The sequence below is a fragment of the Spea bombifrons genome, chromosome 6, assembly GCF_027358695.1.
Source record: "Spea bombifrons isolate aSpeBom1 chromosome 6, aSpeBom1.2.pri, whole genome shotgun sequence".
Lineage (NCBI taxonomy): Eukaryota > Metazoa > Chordata > Amphibia > Anura > Pelobatidae > Spea > Spea bombifrons.
Window position 1 is genome coordinate 27,703,889 of NC_071092.1, and position 15,850 is coordinate 27,719,738.

A 15,850-nucleotide genomic window follows, 5' to 3' on the forward strand; every position below is an offset into this window, starting at 1 on the left:
GTTTGCGGTGAACAGGATGGTAATGTTTCATATTAATGTAATCAATATTGAATACAATTGCTTCTATTCCACTTGTATGGTTCTTTTTTAATTTTTTTTAATTATACAGTTATATATACATATACAGTTATACATAGATCCAGCAATATTAGTAACAGCCATAAATTAAGACCAGTGGCTTCTGCAGCTGTTGTCGAAGCCACTGGATTGGTGCATTGTGGGTGCAGATCTCTCACTTGATCACTTTTATGGCAATTAGTGGGGTAGCCAGTGGAGACACTGTGACGGAACCCTCCAACACTGGGGCCACTGGAGAGGCCTGAGAGCCAGCCTCCTCCCTACCGACTATGGGCCTTGGCTTTGTAAAGACCAGGGAGTGACAGCCATTGTTTAATATCAGTCTCTTCTCCCCCACCCCATGGTGCACTACTATGTTGTATAAGTCAGCCCACCCCAGTTCCTCCACTACAGACATTTGCCCCGGCCAAATCTTGGAACTTTTGGCCAGTTATAGATAGTGGAGTTTGGGACCCCATTGCACTGTTAATCCCTTTACTGACCCTACTGTCTCTGGGAGGCAGATTAAGGGGGGGGGTTTGTACCCCAATATCTTGATTTATGTTAATGTGTGCTTTGCTGGCTATATCCAGCCATGTGTGTGAAAAATAAAGGAGTCTTCATTTTGTGACTGGGAAACCAGGGAGAGCGTGTTGTCCCAGGCTAAGGTGGTAAAAATCAGCTGAGGTAGTCCGTCGGACTATCCAGCTCCGTGACATTACTTTTATGGCAAATAGTGGGGTAGCCAGTGGAGACACCATCCCCCTGGCTTCCTCAATTGACTACAAGGCATAGAAGCCCATGATAACTCCATCACCCAGTGTGCAGACAAATAAACATGGCGGATGGGAGCCCTATATCTTTAGGACATGTATGTATGTATAATGGAGAAAACATAAAGACTGAAAAGGGGCATGCCATTCAACTTGATCTTACTGGGACAAGTCTAAGTCCTTTAGAGGCCAAACAAAGCTTCTGTCCATAGGTAAAAGATAATAGATTCTTGGCACTCGTGATGGCTATAATGAAACTCTTTGCTCATGCCACAGTGAGAATCTTTGTACAGTAGCAAGATATCAAACAACAAAAGGGAAATACCCAAGAAGCTCACGTTCTGTGAGAAACCACCCCAGGCTATTCCTGTACCCAGGATACAGATACCACTTTCTAATTGTACAGAAGTGCTATACGATATTCATTTATAACCACAAGTTCCGTTTTAAAAAAAACACATTCTAGAACAATCTAAATGTACATGTCTCTCTTAAATGCACTCATACACCAAAAAAAGGAAATCGCTGGAATATGCCAAGTGTATAGGTTACACAAAACCACTTTTCCCAGGAGCGTACAAGTACTCAAGTATGAAATGCATTAAGTTCGCTTGATTTCAGGTGTTACAAGGTCACTGGTTATTTTTCAGAACATTTCAACCCTTTCACCTTAAAGCATTTTCCTATTACAATTTTGTTCATTAAATAAACTAAAATAAAACTAATGACATTTACAAAATATGTAAATATGTAAATATGCAAATATGCATGAAACCCACCTTAAAATAGTAAACATAGTACTTTTATTTGTTGCAGCCAATCAGTGGCAGGTACGCGCATTGAAATCAAGTGGAGCATTTTTTGCACATGTTAAATTTTTTTTTTAAATTGTTAAAATATTAAATGTCTAATATTAACACAAAATCCTTAATTACATTGATACTGCAAACTGTAAATGAGCTTGCCACCTACTTTTAAAAACAAAATTGACACAATCAGGGATAACATACTCCCCCCACGGTGTCAATGACATAGTACCTCAACCTACCTTCTCGCTCCTACTGACGTTTCTGGGGTTCTTTCATCCCGTCACCTCACAACTTGCCCCCTTGACCCTGTACCCTCACATCTGCTGTCCCCCTTTATGACGTCCTTACCTCAACCCTAACCAATATCATTTATCCCTTTCTTTCCTCTAGTGTATTCCCATCTTCATTTAAACATGCCATCATCTCTCCCACATCTCCATCAAATTACCATCCAGTTTCCCTTATTCCCTTGACATCCAAACTGCTGAAACAATTAACATATAATCAACTAACTAAATTTCTATCAACAAACTCTATGTTTGACCCTTTAAAATCTGGTTTCCATCCACAGCATTCCACTGAGACCGCACTCACTAACATTACTAATAAACTCCTGCAAAAACAAAATGCCATTTCTCACTACTTGTACTCTTGGACCTCTCTGCAGTCTTTGACACAGCTGACCACCCCCTTATTCTACAAACCCTTTATGCTCATGGCATATGTGACACCGCTCTATCTTGGTTCAAATCCTACTTCTCTGACTGTACCATTAGTGTCTCCTTTACTGGAACTTGTTCCTATCCTCTACCACTATCTGTTGGTGTTCATCTACCACCTATTCACAGATAACACTCTAATCTATATCTTCTCTTCCCGCCTTTCACTCTCTCTTCTAACTCGTCTCACCGACTGTCTTACTTGAATTGCATCATGGATGGTGTTGCCCTTCCTAAAGCTCAACATCTCCAAGACTGAGATTATGGTAATCCCCCCATCCGCCCTGTCCACGATTCCTAAGATCTCTGTCACTGTTGACACCTCCACTATCCAACCGACAGACCAAGTTCGCTGCCATGGTGTCACACTTTGACTCTCTCCTCTCTCTCCTTTATCCCATTACTCACACAAGAAACTACCAAAATACTATTCCACTCACTTGTTATTTCCCAGCTGGATTATTGCAACTCCCAACTAACTTTAATGGAGCCCAGGGCTCCTGCTTACCCGGACAATATCAAGGTCCACAACGGGCACCATTGCGGCATCTCTCCACAGCTATCATGGTGGCCGGGAATGGGAGATAGCTCATCCTGACTCCACCAACCCATCCAGCCAGTCCCCTCCTACTGTTTTACTAAACCAACTAGATTGTAAGCTCACATGACCAGGGCCCTCTTCTCCTTTTGTACCAGTATGTAATTGTTTGTGATTTTCAATTTATTCTACTGACACTGATTGTAAAGCGCTAAGGTATCTTCTGGTGCTATATAATTAAATGTAATGTTTAGGGACAGAAGTGGCACAGGTAGGCTGTTTTTGGGCAAAGGTGGCGTAGGCAAGATGTTTAGGGGTGGCAAATTTGTAAAGGTGGCAAATGTAAGGTAAAGTTTTCTTTGGAGGCATAGATAGTGGGGGGCAGAAATGCCACAGGCAGGATGTTTAGGAGCAGAGATGGCATAGGCAGGCTTTTAAGGGGTAGAGGGGGCCCAGGCAGGATGTCTAGGGGCAGAGGCGACATAGGCAGGCTGTTTGGGGACAAAGATAAACTTTTTGGGGACAAAATGGCACAGACAAGTTGTTTGGGGGCACAGATGGCACAGACATATTTGGGGGAACAGATGGTATAAACAAGCTGTTTGGGTACAAAGGGGACACATACAAGCTATTTGGGGGCAAAGGTTGCACTGTGGGACATGCTGCTTGTGAAGTTGGGGTGCTCCGGGGCAATTTTCAAACTGGGGCCACTCAATAAAAGGGCTGGTGTCCAAATATTTCCAGGGCTGCTTTTTATTCCCAGTCCAGCCCTGACACTATATTAAGCCTTGGTGTGCTCTTTCCTTTGCTTTCATGAGACAGCAGGATGATGCACCCAGGTATTTACATTATGAGAATTGTGTGCAGGGTACAGGGTTTATTTGTATAAAATAGATAGTTAGATAGAAAGATAGATAGATAGATAGATAGATAGATAGATAGATAGATAGATAGATAGATAGATAGATAGATAGATAGATAGATATGTTCTCCAAACAATGAAGAACCACATTATTCATCCACAGACACCAACAACACATGCAGAATCATTTATCCAATTTTATTCAGTCCATATACTATGAGTTATTCGAGTCAAAGCATCATGCTTTGGGTGTATCACCTGCACTCTTCAATGAATCATTCATTTTGTTCCGTTTATACTATACCTGCTGCATCACCATAAAACATCAAAAATGTTGCATTTGCAGCCCCTTTGTGTGTATTCTTTACATACATGCATTGTTATGTGCTCTTTATGTGGCAATATAATTCATACCTCCCATTTGCAGCTATAGGGGACTGTTGGGCAACGTGTTTAGATAACATGCAGATGAAGAACAAAGCTGAGACAATATGCAAACAGTTATATTTATTTCTACCAACTAAAGGAAATATTTGCCAAAAAGGTTTATGTAAAGAATGGCAATTACATTTTACATTAATAATTATGGATCTTGTTCAAAGAATGTAAATATTAGGGCTGTAAATGGTTTCATGGCACCTGCTGAAGTGTGAAGACATGTAATGACCTACCCCAAATTAGGGCTGGTCCTGGGGTTTCTAAACTTCAGATTAACTTCTTGACAGTAGCCTGGTTTTGCTGTATGGTAGGGTCAACCTTGACCCAAACTACCCCACATAGACATTTTACCTCCACCCAAGGGCCATGAGTGTTACAACTCAAGCTGAATGATATCCATGTCAGGAACACTTACTGACTGTTCTCTAACACTTCCTAAAACTGACCAAACTTCCGTGGAGATAAGAGGAGGAGGTAAAAAGGTTTGGATGTGCAGGTACCCATTAAACAAAGTTCTGGTATCTGAGTGTTAGCTGGTAAACCATTGGCACCTTTAGTAAATACCCATAATTTGCTCCCAATGAATCACTAGTTTGGGAGTTGGACATGGATTTATCAGGAAGGCCAGGATTAATGCAAAATCATTGAATTCCATCAGTAGATAATTAACAATACAACTCAGATATAGATTAAAGTCTGCTCTTCTGAATCAATACAATCTACCTATAATGTGACAAAAACACTGCATCCCAAATGGTCATTTTAGAATTTATTGCATTGTTTAATTTGGTTTAAAGCTTTTCTATCCAACAAAGCACATTTCATATACAGATGTCTGTGATGCTCGAAACAGGCAAAACTAGTATCATACAGTAAATGAATCAGTTATCCCTTTGGATTGTCATTCATCAATGTTGTTGAGTGGATATCTTTGAGCTGGTCATTTTTCCTGGTCTTCAGATTCCATGATAATTCTCTATATGAAATTACAGAAATACAATTTTTAGATAATAAATAACTAAACCTTTATTTTTATCATGCTAACATGTACCATACCACTCAACCATCCCACTTTCCTCAGGGCAACCCCAGTTTTTTCTGCACTGCGGGGATCATGGGCCATTAGGGACATCAGAAGATCTCCCCTGACTGGCCCACTAAGCTGTAAAATCAATTAAGGTTTGTGCTTTTGCATGATTACATTATTGATCACATTATTAACAGATAAAAGCTTATTGTAGAAAGATAGGTCTCTGTTTCTAGATAAAAGAATAAGACCTCATCCTGGATATAAACATTTCATTTTGAAAACCAAGATCAATAGTCTGGAGACCTATAGAAACGTATAGCCAGATCATTAAGTTGCTGAACTTACTATATCCAGTGACTGGACTGCTCAGCAGTTATGGGAGTTGTATATGACTTTAACTTGATTTTTATCCAGGCTAAGGTACCTAAAGCTCACCATCACTGAATATCAACAAGCAAGAATACAAATGAAAGTGGTAACAAGAACAATGGATAGATAGATAGATAGATAGATAGATAGATAGATAGATAGATAGATAGATAGATAGATAGATCGATAGCAAGTAGAAAACAAATATTTTAATTAATCCAATATCCAGTTGATCTTACATTTTCATTCTATGAGACACTTCTCTTTCCCCTGTAGATCACTAAAAAAAAGAAGAAGTAGATATTACTGGAGCCTAGAATACAGCTCGGATATTTTTTTTAAAATCACTTGTTTCTTGGAAAGTGTGCAAACTTATTCTAATAGGAAATGAATGGCCTTCTTACCCATTCCAAGTGAGCTTCCTGAGCATGTAACTGTAATGAAATAAAGCGTATAAATTACAAAAAAATAATTGCTTCCTTCATAGTGTTCTGACATTTTATATATAGTCTAATCTAATGTATTAAAGCAGAATTAGCAATTTAAGAATGTGTATATCTCTATTAATCAAGTACGTAACAGCTGAACAACTCCTATCATACTCTGTTTAGTTGCCAGCCATTTTTTACTGTAATTCACTCTGAAAAGCCTTATATTTTAAAATACCTATATTTAAGACATCCGAGGACATATTTATAAAAATCAATTTGTGGGGAAATTCCATTCTTCTGATATATGCATGGAATTCTCCATATTCATAACTCTGTTTTTGTATTTCTCTTTATAAACATGATCCACAGATGATCTTAATGAAATAAAGTATATACACAAATACATACACATTCTAATTAGTGAAAACATCTCGTCAGTAAATTGCACTTAAGTAAAAAAAAAAATCCTACCAGAATATATTTTTTTGGGACAGAAGGAAAGTTGGGGTTCTCCACTACTAATAGGAGAAACCACCACAGTGTAAACATCCCCACATTGTATGTCTGTGAGATCACAGTAACTGTAGCTGGTGTTGGGAACACACGTGAAGTTTCCTTTAGATCCATATAGGTTGACAGTGTAGTTGGCTGGCCCAGAAGATGCCCGCCAGGTGACCCGAATGCCGCTATTTGACAATCTGTACAGCTTCACACCAGATGGACAACAAGCACCTGCAGGACACAGAAAACCATATGTTTGTGTAAATGAAACGTACAAATGGTGATATAATAAAAAATCATGGAAACACATGTCATCTATTTCAGCCTCTAATTAAAATCTAAGGAAATTCTTTTACATTCTCCTTTATGATCGTGTATTTCTGTTTTATTTCAAACCGCAATGGAGTACATTCCCTAAAGAAGGCGTTAAAAAGAAAGACGGTCTACAAGACAATTGTGGTCCCGACTTACCATCCACTATTTATTATGCTGATCCAACCTGCCAAGTTTCAAGATAAATATACAATGTATGAGGATTGAATATACAACGTATACAACAACGTCAAAAAAAGTGAGATATCACTATTATTATGTTCAAGTAATTGATATGTCACAGATTTTGGTGGACGTTGGTGAGACTGCCATGAATAATGCATAGGTAATGACTTGGGATATCATGCAGGATGTAGCGGTATGAAAAGAAAATGTTTATTTCAGCCAATTACGGATAACTTTCTTAATTGACTGTCAGAAAGCACTCATTGATATGAACTGTGCTTTATCAATGAGACAAAAGTGGATAACACAGCATTACCTTCAGAAAATGTAATCCACTAGAATGCATCTTTTATTTTTCTAACAAAGAAACTAGTGAGATTTCCTTCAAGCAACTGATACTCCATACGTTATTCAATTTACTTACTCGATGAGTAGCCATGATAAGTGCACATTGCAGTTAGGCCAGTTTGGCTTGTGGCTTCAATTGACACGGAATAGCTAGTTCCACAGGTGATACATCCCAGCAGGCAATGGTTCTGAAGAGTGTGGCATTTTGCCTGCCCTCTTGGGGAGACAAGCATTGTGGTATAGGTTTGGGCTCCAGTGGCAACTGACCAGCTGACATTTGTCACCGACTGGGTGACTTGGACCACACTGAGATTAGATGGGCAGCATGGATCTTAAAAGAATGAAATGACATGTAATACAGATTAGACACTTTATGGCAAACAGTTCTATTGTATTAAAGAAGACATTGTCTTCAGGGATAAAAACGCCCCCAAAATGTGCGCCTTGAACATGTGTTGGAAGCAAAAATGTAATCTAGAATTGTGGACAGCGAAGTGTGCTCTTGTCCTGGTATAATGTCTATACGACGAAGGCTGCTTAGTTTCCTATAGAGAATGTCTCCCTACTCATGTCCAATTTACTTGACTTTCTGTCTACTAACAAATGTCAGCTACGGTTACTATTAACTGTCAACAAGAGACTTTCTAGAGCTCAGACAGCCAACAAAACGTAAAGAAACTGAAACTAAACCAATAACAGGATCGTTGATGATTGTATTTGCTGTCTGATTGCCACTAATACAGTGAGTAAGTTACAATAAGTGGAGCAATGCAATAGCTTAAGCATCATTATTCCACTGATTACACCCAGTAGATAAAATGAATGTATTGAGTTGAAGGCTGTGCAGCAATACTTCTCTCTTAAGGCCCTAAGTGGTTGAGTCACTAAATATTGAGTTCTAGTTGGTTGCATTGGGGTTGGGATTTATTAAAGCCTGAGTTTACAAAAATACCACAAACGAGCTGGAAAGCTACAACAGGGTGCTCCCAAAATGGCAATTATAAAAATTAGGGGAACTTGGGCACTCCATTTCCATGGTGGGACCTCTTGATATGCCACAGTTGAAATACACTTAGACCAGCAAAGTTACTGAACATTTTAGACACTGGAACTGGACTCACCTGTAATACATTTTCTCCCCAATGTGTCACGTTCTAATTTTTAGAATACTAATGTCAATGTTACCTTTAGAGTACCAAGTACTGAGACTCCTGTCCACTAAAAATCAGGCTGTATTCAACTAATGGATGCTAAAGCGAGGACACATGCCTTTTAGCTTACCGCATTTGCTCGATTATAAGATGACCCTGATTATAAGACGATCCCCCAAAATCAAAATATTAATTTAGGAAAAAAACAAAAAGCCTGAATATAAGACTACTCTATAGGAAAAGTTTTACTAGTAAATATTCATTCCTGTAAACTATTTTTTCATATTTAATAAAAGCTATGATTGAGAAAAATATATATTTTTTATTTCCTTTTATTTGCCAACCTGCCCCCCCCCCAGTTATGCACATCTGCCCCCAGGCTTGCCAGAAATGCCTTATACCCCCTATTTGCCACTCTGTCCCATGATATGCCTTATACCCCAATATGCCACTCTGGCATATAGGGGGTTAAAAAGCATACCATGGGGCTGAGTGGCATATAGGGGGTTAAAATGCATTTCTGGAGGTATATATATACTCCTATCAAGCCAAGGCAGCCAGTACATGCTGGAACCTGGGGATGATAGTAGTGGATTACAGCCTCCCTATGCCATGCTACCACCCCCACCCCCCTTACACATCCATGCTATCACACAGACACACTCATTCACACACACACTCATTCAAAAAACCTTGTCTTATAATCGAGCAAATACGGTACTTAAGGGCGTTCTTGAGAGTGAAGATGCCATTGCAGACATGTACTTTTAACACAGAGATAGAAATATTTTCAGTTGAAAAATGTGTCTCCTTGGAGGGTCACTCAGGTGACTACAGGGAAGCATTTTCACATTTAGCTAGTAAATATAGGTAGCGTATTCATGTCCTGCAGTAACTAAAAATGTCAGTATCTAAACTGACTAAATATAGAAAATACATATTAGTTACAGAGTAGGTGCCTTGCCATTGTATTTGTGAATTTATAGGATAGTCACCTGTTTCCAAAGGTACACTGTAGCTTGGAAGGCTTGTGCCGGATGGTGCAGTTGCCACCACACTGACCATATATAATGCCCCACATGGAAGGTTCTCCAGCGAACAGTAAGTATCTGAGTTGGTGCAGTCCATCTCTCCACCAGATCCTCTAGCAGTAACCGTATATACTGCATCAAAGTTGCTGGAATCCCAGTATATCGTAAATGTGTTTGTGTTGATCTTGGTGATATTGGTAATTTCTGGACTACAGGGGGCTGAAAGTAGAGATTATGTGTAATTAATATGCTGTATCACATCTTCTAGGGCTTATGAGACTTCTAATTCATGAAACCACAGGCGCATTTATGACTTTATCTGTAATACTGATGATCCGCTGTAAAGATTAAGCCCAGGAGAAATACATACCTGTCCTTACAGCCTTAGATGCACAAGATGTGTTGCTGCCCCTGTTTTCACTGTATGAATACACTGTGACATTATACTGAGTGTCGCACTGCAGGCCTGAGAGAGCGCATACAGTGGCTGTATCGTTACAGAGTATCACATTGGTCCCATCGTCTGCCTTGGTCTCGTACATTTCAGCACCGCGGACAGCAGACCAAATAATCTCTAATGTATCAGTGGACACGTATCCTGGACTGAAATCACTTGGACAACAGGGAGCTGCAAAAAGAGAACAAGAAACCAACGTGTACAGGGCTATCGTTCCTTACACAAACCAAATAACAGTGTATATTAAAGCGGGGTGTTAAAATGTAAGCCTAGTTTGCATGCCACATTATTTAAGACCAAGCATACCATTAATTTCCTTGACCTATGCGACGGGCCTCCCTGCATCTTGACCTTCAGTTGTGATATCTATCCATCAGCTTCTCAACTGGCTTGACAAATATTTACAACACATTTAAAACAGCTACTTTTCTGGAGTCTGCAGACATAGAAAGAATGCTTGGATGTTTTATCCTTTGTACTCACCCGTGGTATAGTTCAAAATCTCTCCCAGAGGACTCTGCCCTGCTTTATTATATGCGAAAACACTCATGAAATAGATGAAGCCACACTCAGCTGGAAAGAAGCAGACTGTCTGGGATGTATTACAATGGACTTCCAAGCCATCATCGCTCTTCACAAATACCACATAATACTCTGCAAGTTCAACATCGGACCAAGACACTGTCAAGTTGCCTGGGTTCTCCTCCATGATGGTGATTCCACTGGGCGCACAGGGAACTGCAGACACAGGAGGCAAATATCCACATATTTACACAAACTAAAAAGTGATCAACTACATAATACCCATGCTTAAAAAAATCCTTTGGTATATAATAATCTAAATATTTTTCTAACTTAGAAGCTTCAATTTCATTTAAAAAGCTGAAGCTGTAAATTGGTCTTGCAGTTATTTCCCATTTTAATGATATCATAATAGCAGTCTAATTCCTTAGCCCCCCTGAGTGTTGCCCACAAAGTCCACATGCCAGATTTTATGAGCCATGTCCTGTTGGCCATTGTAGATCCTGCATCGTTTCTTGCAGCCAAAGACACCGTGTACTCCATTCCACATTGCAGATCGGAGATTATACATGGGGACGCAGACATTGTGCAGTTTATGCTGTCTATTCCATTAGAAACAAACACAGTGTAGTTGGTTGTGGCTTCAGCTCCTATTACAGCAAAAGTGGCTTCCAATGCTCCACTGTCGAACGTTATCTGAAGATCAGATGGACATATGGGGCCTACAATAGAGAATAAAGATCAGTGGTGAGTGTATCTAATGTACGTTAACACACAAATAGTAGAGATAGCTTTATAACGCATTTTAAGTGTTAAAATCAAAAAATATATTCTGGAAACATAGATAGAGTTTTTTCACTTCGGGACAAGTTAGTCGCTTTCAATGTGATATCATGGAAAACAACACACAGGTTAGGACTCAAAGCTATTAAGTCTTACTGATTCCAGAACAATAAAAAAAACACTTGGTGGCAGTTTCTGAATTCAATGAGGGTCAAGACAATATGTGAGAGATGGCTACATACGGATAATTTGGTTATAGGTGACATCATCCCCTGGTGTCCCATGTGCATCCCAGGCATGAACTTTTATTGTGTAGATGGTGCCAGGATCCAAAGAGGTGAAGTTGATGGACGTGCCAGTTGTGTTCTGATTCCATCTGTTTCCCAGACCATCTGATCTCATGACTGACACAGAGTATAATGCAGCTGAAGGGACCACCTGCCAGCTTACGCTCACTGAGTCACTGGTAGGGGAAACCACAGAGACCAATGGAGCCGCCAGCACTGTAAAATTGAGGACACAATAGTTAGTATTAATGTTTTGATTATTTGACCATACTAAGTGACACACTGATATACAATGCCCACTCAAACATCTGATATATTAGAATACCAAGATACAACAAAACAAGGTCTTCATTAATTATTAAGGTGGCTTAACAATTACACGGTACCTGTTTTTGCATTCCTGGGACGAGAAGGTTGACTTTTCCCAGCATCGTTGATGGATCGCACAGTGATTCTGTAGCTAGTGGCAGGTTGCAAGCCGGTAACAGTTCCTGGGGAACTAGAGACTATGGTCTCAGAAAAGAATTTCCCATCCTGTGCGGTTACCAGGTACCTAGAGGCTCCAGGAACCTCCGGCCATTCAACAGTGATGCTGTTACTCAGTTTCGAATATGTTTGCTCAATAATGGGAACCTCAGGAGCTGTATGACAAAAAAACACACACAAACAATGAGAATGTGTTCCTAAAACACTGGTTGGATCAAGGAAACAAAATTATATTCCAATTCACCAACCTGTCATCTGAACCTTTTGAACTTGAGCAAGAATGATGCCATCTTGGTTCAAGGCTTCCACTGCTACTTCATAGTTGGTATTTGGGAGAAGTGTATTTATGGTCCCCAAAATAGTAGCTGAATTAAACACTGCAAATGTAGGCTGAGCCAATGACATAACAGGGATTGCTGTGATTTTGTACGACATCGCCCCAGCAACTTTTGACCATCGGACGTAGACACTTCTTGATGTGACATCATAGACAGACATTGAAATATCTGAACAAAAACAAAAATACTACCGTAATTGGAAGACATTTGTCATGATTGCATCGGCCACAAGAGAGATAGATAGTTTAGAAGTTCAAAGAATGGCTTTAAGGTTAAGAAAGGGAATAAAGAGTGTTGAGACAAACTGGGTTTACCTTTTTTTTTTTTTAAAGAGGAATTTATGAGTCAATAAACCCTCAAACTTCACTCTCTGAAAGTAAGATTTCCAGATCATGAAAAAACCTTACAAAACAATAAGTCGCAATTATGTGATAATAGTACAAAATGTCATCTTTAGCTAGTACAGAACCCTGGCCTGGGATCAGATTGTCCATCCCTCAAAGGCTCTCCAAATCATCTATTTCAGATGCACCATCTATTTCAGAACCTTCTTTCTTCATCTACATCGATATTTGACTCCGTTGCAACCATGCCTGGACAGGTAAGGTTCTTAGGGGAGTAAAGTAAAAAAATGGACATGTAGGACACAGAAGCACTAAGGAAAGCCTGGCGGGGCAACTTAAAGAAGGCAGATTGTATTTCAATAATCTTCCACAAATCATTTAGGATAAATGTTTTAATTGAACAAATAAATAACACCATGGAGATTTATTATTTACCTGCGTAGCTGGTGGGCATCTGGAAAAAAAATCAAAAATAAACAAGAATTAAAACAAGTTATCACATATGTATCTTTGTAAAACAGCCGCAATTAACCCTTTAGCTAGCAGTTACTACAGCTTTGTATACCGTTCATCATATGGGCTGAACTGAGACTAGCTGGCTTCCCGAGGGTGTCAGAGGGCTTATCTACCAAGGACCCAACTGGCTTCTGGGGCCCAAAGTAGTCTCAAAGACTTTAAAATGAAGATTTCACTGAGTGGGGGATAATGAAAGAGAGACTGATATACTTCAGGTCTTTAAATGAATACTTTATTTTACTAGACTCAAATGTTCTTAAATCACTTACAGTATTTGTTTTTTTACTCATTACATCAATATAAACCCGACTTAATCAAAAAGCAAGAACTATCTGGCAAATATACGGCCGTATCGGCACCCTCCATTTATTAAAAGAATTTCAAATAACATCTCCATTTGTTACCCATGTTGACAGCAGTTTTGCCCTGTAATTAGCCCAGAAAATATATTATAATTAGCGAAGCTATTATTTTTTAATTGAAATGCTTCAAGGCATTGGGTGTAATTAACATCTTAACTGCCACGACGGCTGACTCCCTGCTAGCTGCGTAAGATTAGCACAGGTAATGAGTTAACGTTTCCGGTATATTGGAGTCTCCTGAATCTGTTCATTCATGAAGAGGAGAAAGTTTCTATCTGGTGAAAGACCAGCGCGGACAGATTTTGGCTCACGCTTTATACGTGACCTTTCTGCCTTCCGACTGTACATTCCAAAATGTCGAGCCCAGATCTGATTGCTCCTACTATTCTTCCAAACCAACTAGCTAAAGAGAGGGCTAAAGAGCGCATAGACTGTTAATGGCGTTTGCTTCACTTTTACATTTTCTCACCAGCATTGCTCTTTATATAATCTTATTTGGCAGATAATAATAGAATTATAAATCCTAATAATAGAATTCATAAATAAGAATTATATATCAGTACGCTGCACTCTTTTATTAAACTTAAATTCAGAACTTATGTCAAAGAACATTGCAACATATATATATATATATATATATATATATATAATCTTTTATATAGCGCCAACATTTACACAGCCCTTCTTACAATACATATATTCAAGGAGAATGGCAAGACTAGAATTGGCAGACTAAGACAAACTGATACATTAGCTTACAAACTTGACATATATTCATATATATATATATATATAAATCAACAGATTTAGAAATCATACATAAACATTTAAAACTTTTCTAATGCTGTGGACTCCATTCTCTCATTGTGTTTTCTTCTGTGTGTTGCCCCAAATACTGCACTATTTTAGAACATCATGATTTTTTTTTTAAATTAATACATAAGAAATACTTTGTGTTCCTGTTTGCCTGAGAGAATGGCCGGTGAATTACACGGACGCTAGCCCTCTGGCAACAGAACAGAAAAATAACCTTGCCTTTCAACCCGCCTCTCAGCTATTTTCCCACTGGAGAAAACGATACCGCATCCTTAATACATGAAGGATAAATCATTTAAATTATAGTTCACTTACGGCCAGCAAAGGATAAAGCAGGACAGGGAGAAGAACGTGAAAATTCAAGATTCCTGTTCTCATCTTGTCTGAGATTTGATTCTGTACACCTGGATAGAAGGCTTGAAACAGATATGAAGAATGCAGGTCTTTCAACGGACCCTCCCTACAGTCTACTGAGCGATAGGAGGAGGTTACAGAACTATATGCTGTGAGATACCTTATACTGGGGTTACCTCCTCTTTACAAAAAAGAACAATTCAACCCACTCCACATTGCTGCTTTTTGCATTAAAATTGCAATATTGCATTTATAAACAAACTAATGTATGCAAAATAATGATGATGACATCCCCCCCCCCATTAAAGGCAATATTTAACGTACAGAATAGTGATAAGGAGAATAAAAATAGTAAAGAGTGTAAAAAATCTATATAGGAGTGTAAATGTCTATTTTCCTATTAAAATTAAAAAGTCATTGTTTCTTGAATTATGTTAATAGTGGATAGTTCTTGGCAACGAGCTGCTCTCAAGCTGCGGAACGTTGAGATTACACGTGTTCCAAACAGTTATGAAATTATTAATTTTTTTTTTACCTTTGATTACAGCGTGAAGATGACATTTTGGCCAGGATTTAAACACACATGTACACAAGTCTAAAACTACCCTCCATACAAAAACGATGGACCGACAGCTCTTTCATATGTAACTGTCACATTTTGGTTTTAAAAAAGTATGTTTTTGTTGATTAGGTCTATTGTTCTTAATCTAAGCACGCCCTGAAATCGAGAGGTCATCTATTCATCTTGTTGGACTGCCTGAAGTCAGCTGTCAAAGTTCTAGTTTAGGAGGTTAGAAAGTAAGTTAATCTTGGAGGTTGCAATGAGGTATAAGCGTGATTAGTTGACATACGTGTTATATAATAAAGTCCAGTACTTTACAACAATAGACATGTGTCAGGAAAACATGGTTGCCACCAGTCACCACCATCTTCCTACATGTGTGTTCACGAACCCTTGTGTCTCTCCTTATTATTATTGCAAGTGCTACCCCATAGCTGTGAGAGTGAGTTGATATGGGTGTGTGACGGA

General features: G+C 39.0%; 2 protein-coding genes across 2 annotated transcripts in view; both read right to left on the reverse strand.

Moving 5' to 3' along the window:
• Positions 1–2,899, reverse strand: part of LOC128500923 (uncharacterized) — a 44,562-nt gene extending 41,663 nt beyond the window's left edge. Inside the window, exon 1 of the mRNA XM_053470294.1 lies at positions 2,867–2,899. Coding sequence (XP_053326269.1) covers positions 2,867–2,899 — 33 coding nt within the window. The remainder of the gene's footprint in view (positions 1–2,866) is intronic.
• Positions 2,900–4,316: 1,417 nt separating this feature from the next.
• On the reverse strand, positions 4,317–15,381 carry FNDC7 (fibronectin type III domain containing 7). Its single transcript, XM_053470295.1, has 14 exons — positions 15,356–15,381; positions 13,208–13,226; positions 12,339–12,615; positions 11,991–12,245; positions 11,560–11,820; positions 10,999–11,256; positions 10,496–10,750; positions 9,926–10,183; positions 9,520–9,774; positions 7,450–7,704; positions 6,498–6,758; positions 6,000–6,029; positions 5,835–5,875; positions 4,317–5,172 (listed from the first exon to the last, which is right to left on the reverse strand). Exons 1-13 carry the CDS (start codon positions 15,379–15,381, stop codon positions 5,844–5,846), a joined length of 2,442 nt encoding a protein of 813 aa, XP_053326270.1. The 3' UTR covers positions 4,317–5,172; positions 5,835–5,843.
• Positions 15,382–15,850: the final 469 nt, after the last annotated feature.

Excerpts from the sequence above, each read along its gene's own strand:
- FNDC7 (XM_053470295.1), bottom strand. The coding sequence starts at position 15,381 with ATGTCATCTTCACGCTGTAATCAAAG. Across the intron at positions 10,751-10,998 it reads GACATGGCTCATAAAATCTG|TTCCCTGTGCGCCCAGTGGA; the intron begins GCATGTGGACTT and ends CTGTGTCTGCAG. Across the intron at positions 7,705-9,519 it reads CAGTGTACCTTTGGAAACAG|ATCCATGCTGCCCATCTAAT; the intron begins GTGACTATCCTA and ends CATTCTTTTAAG.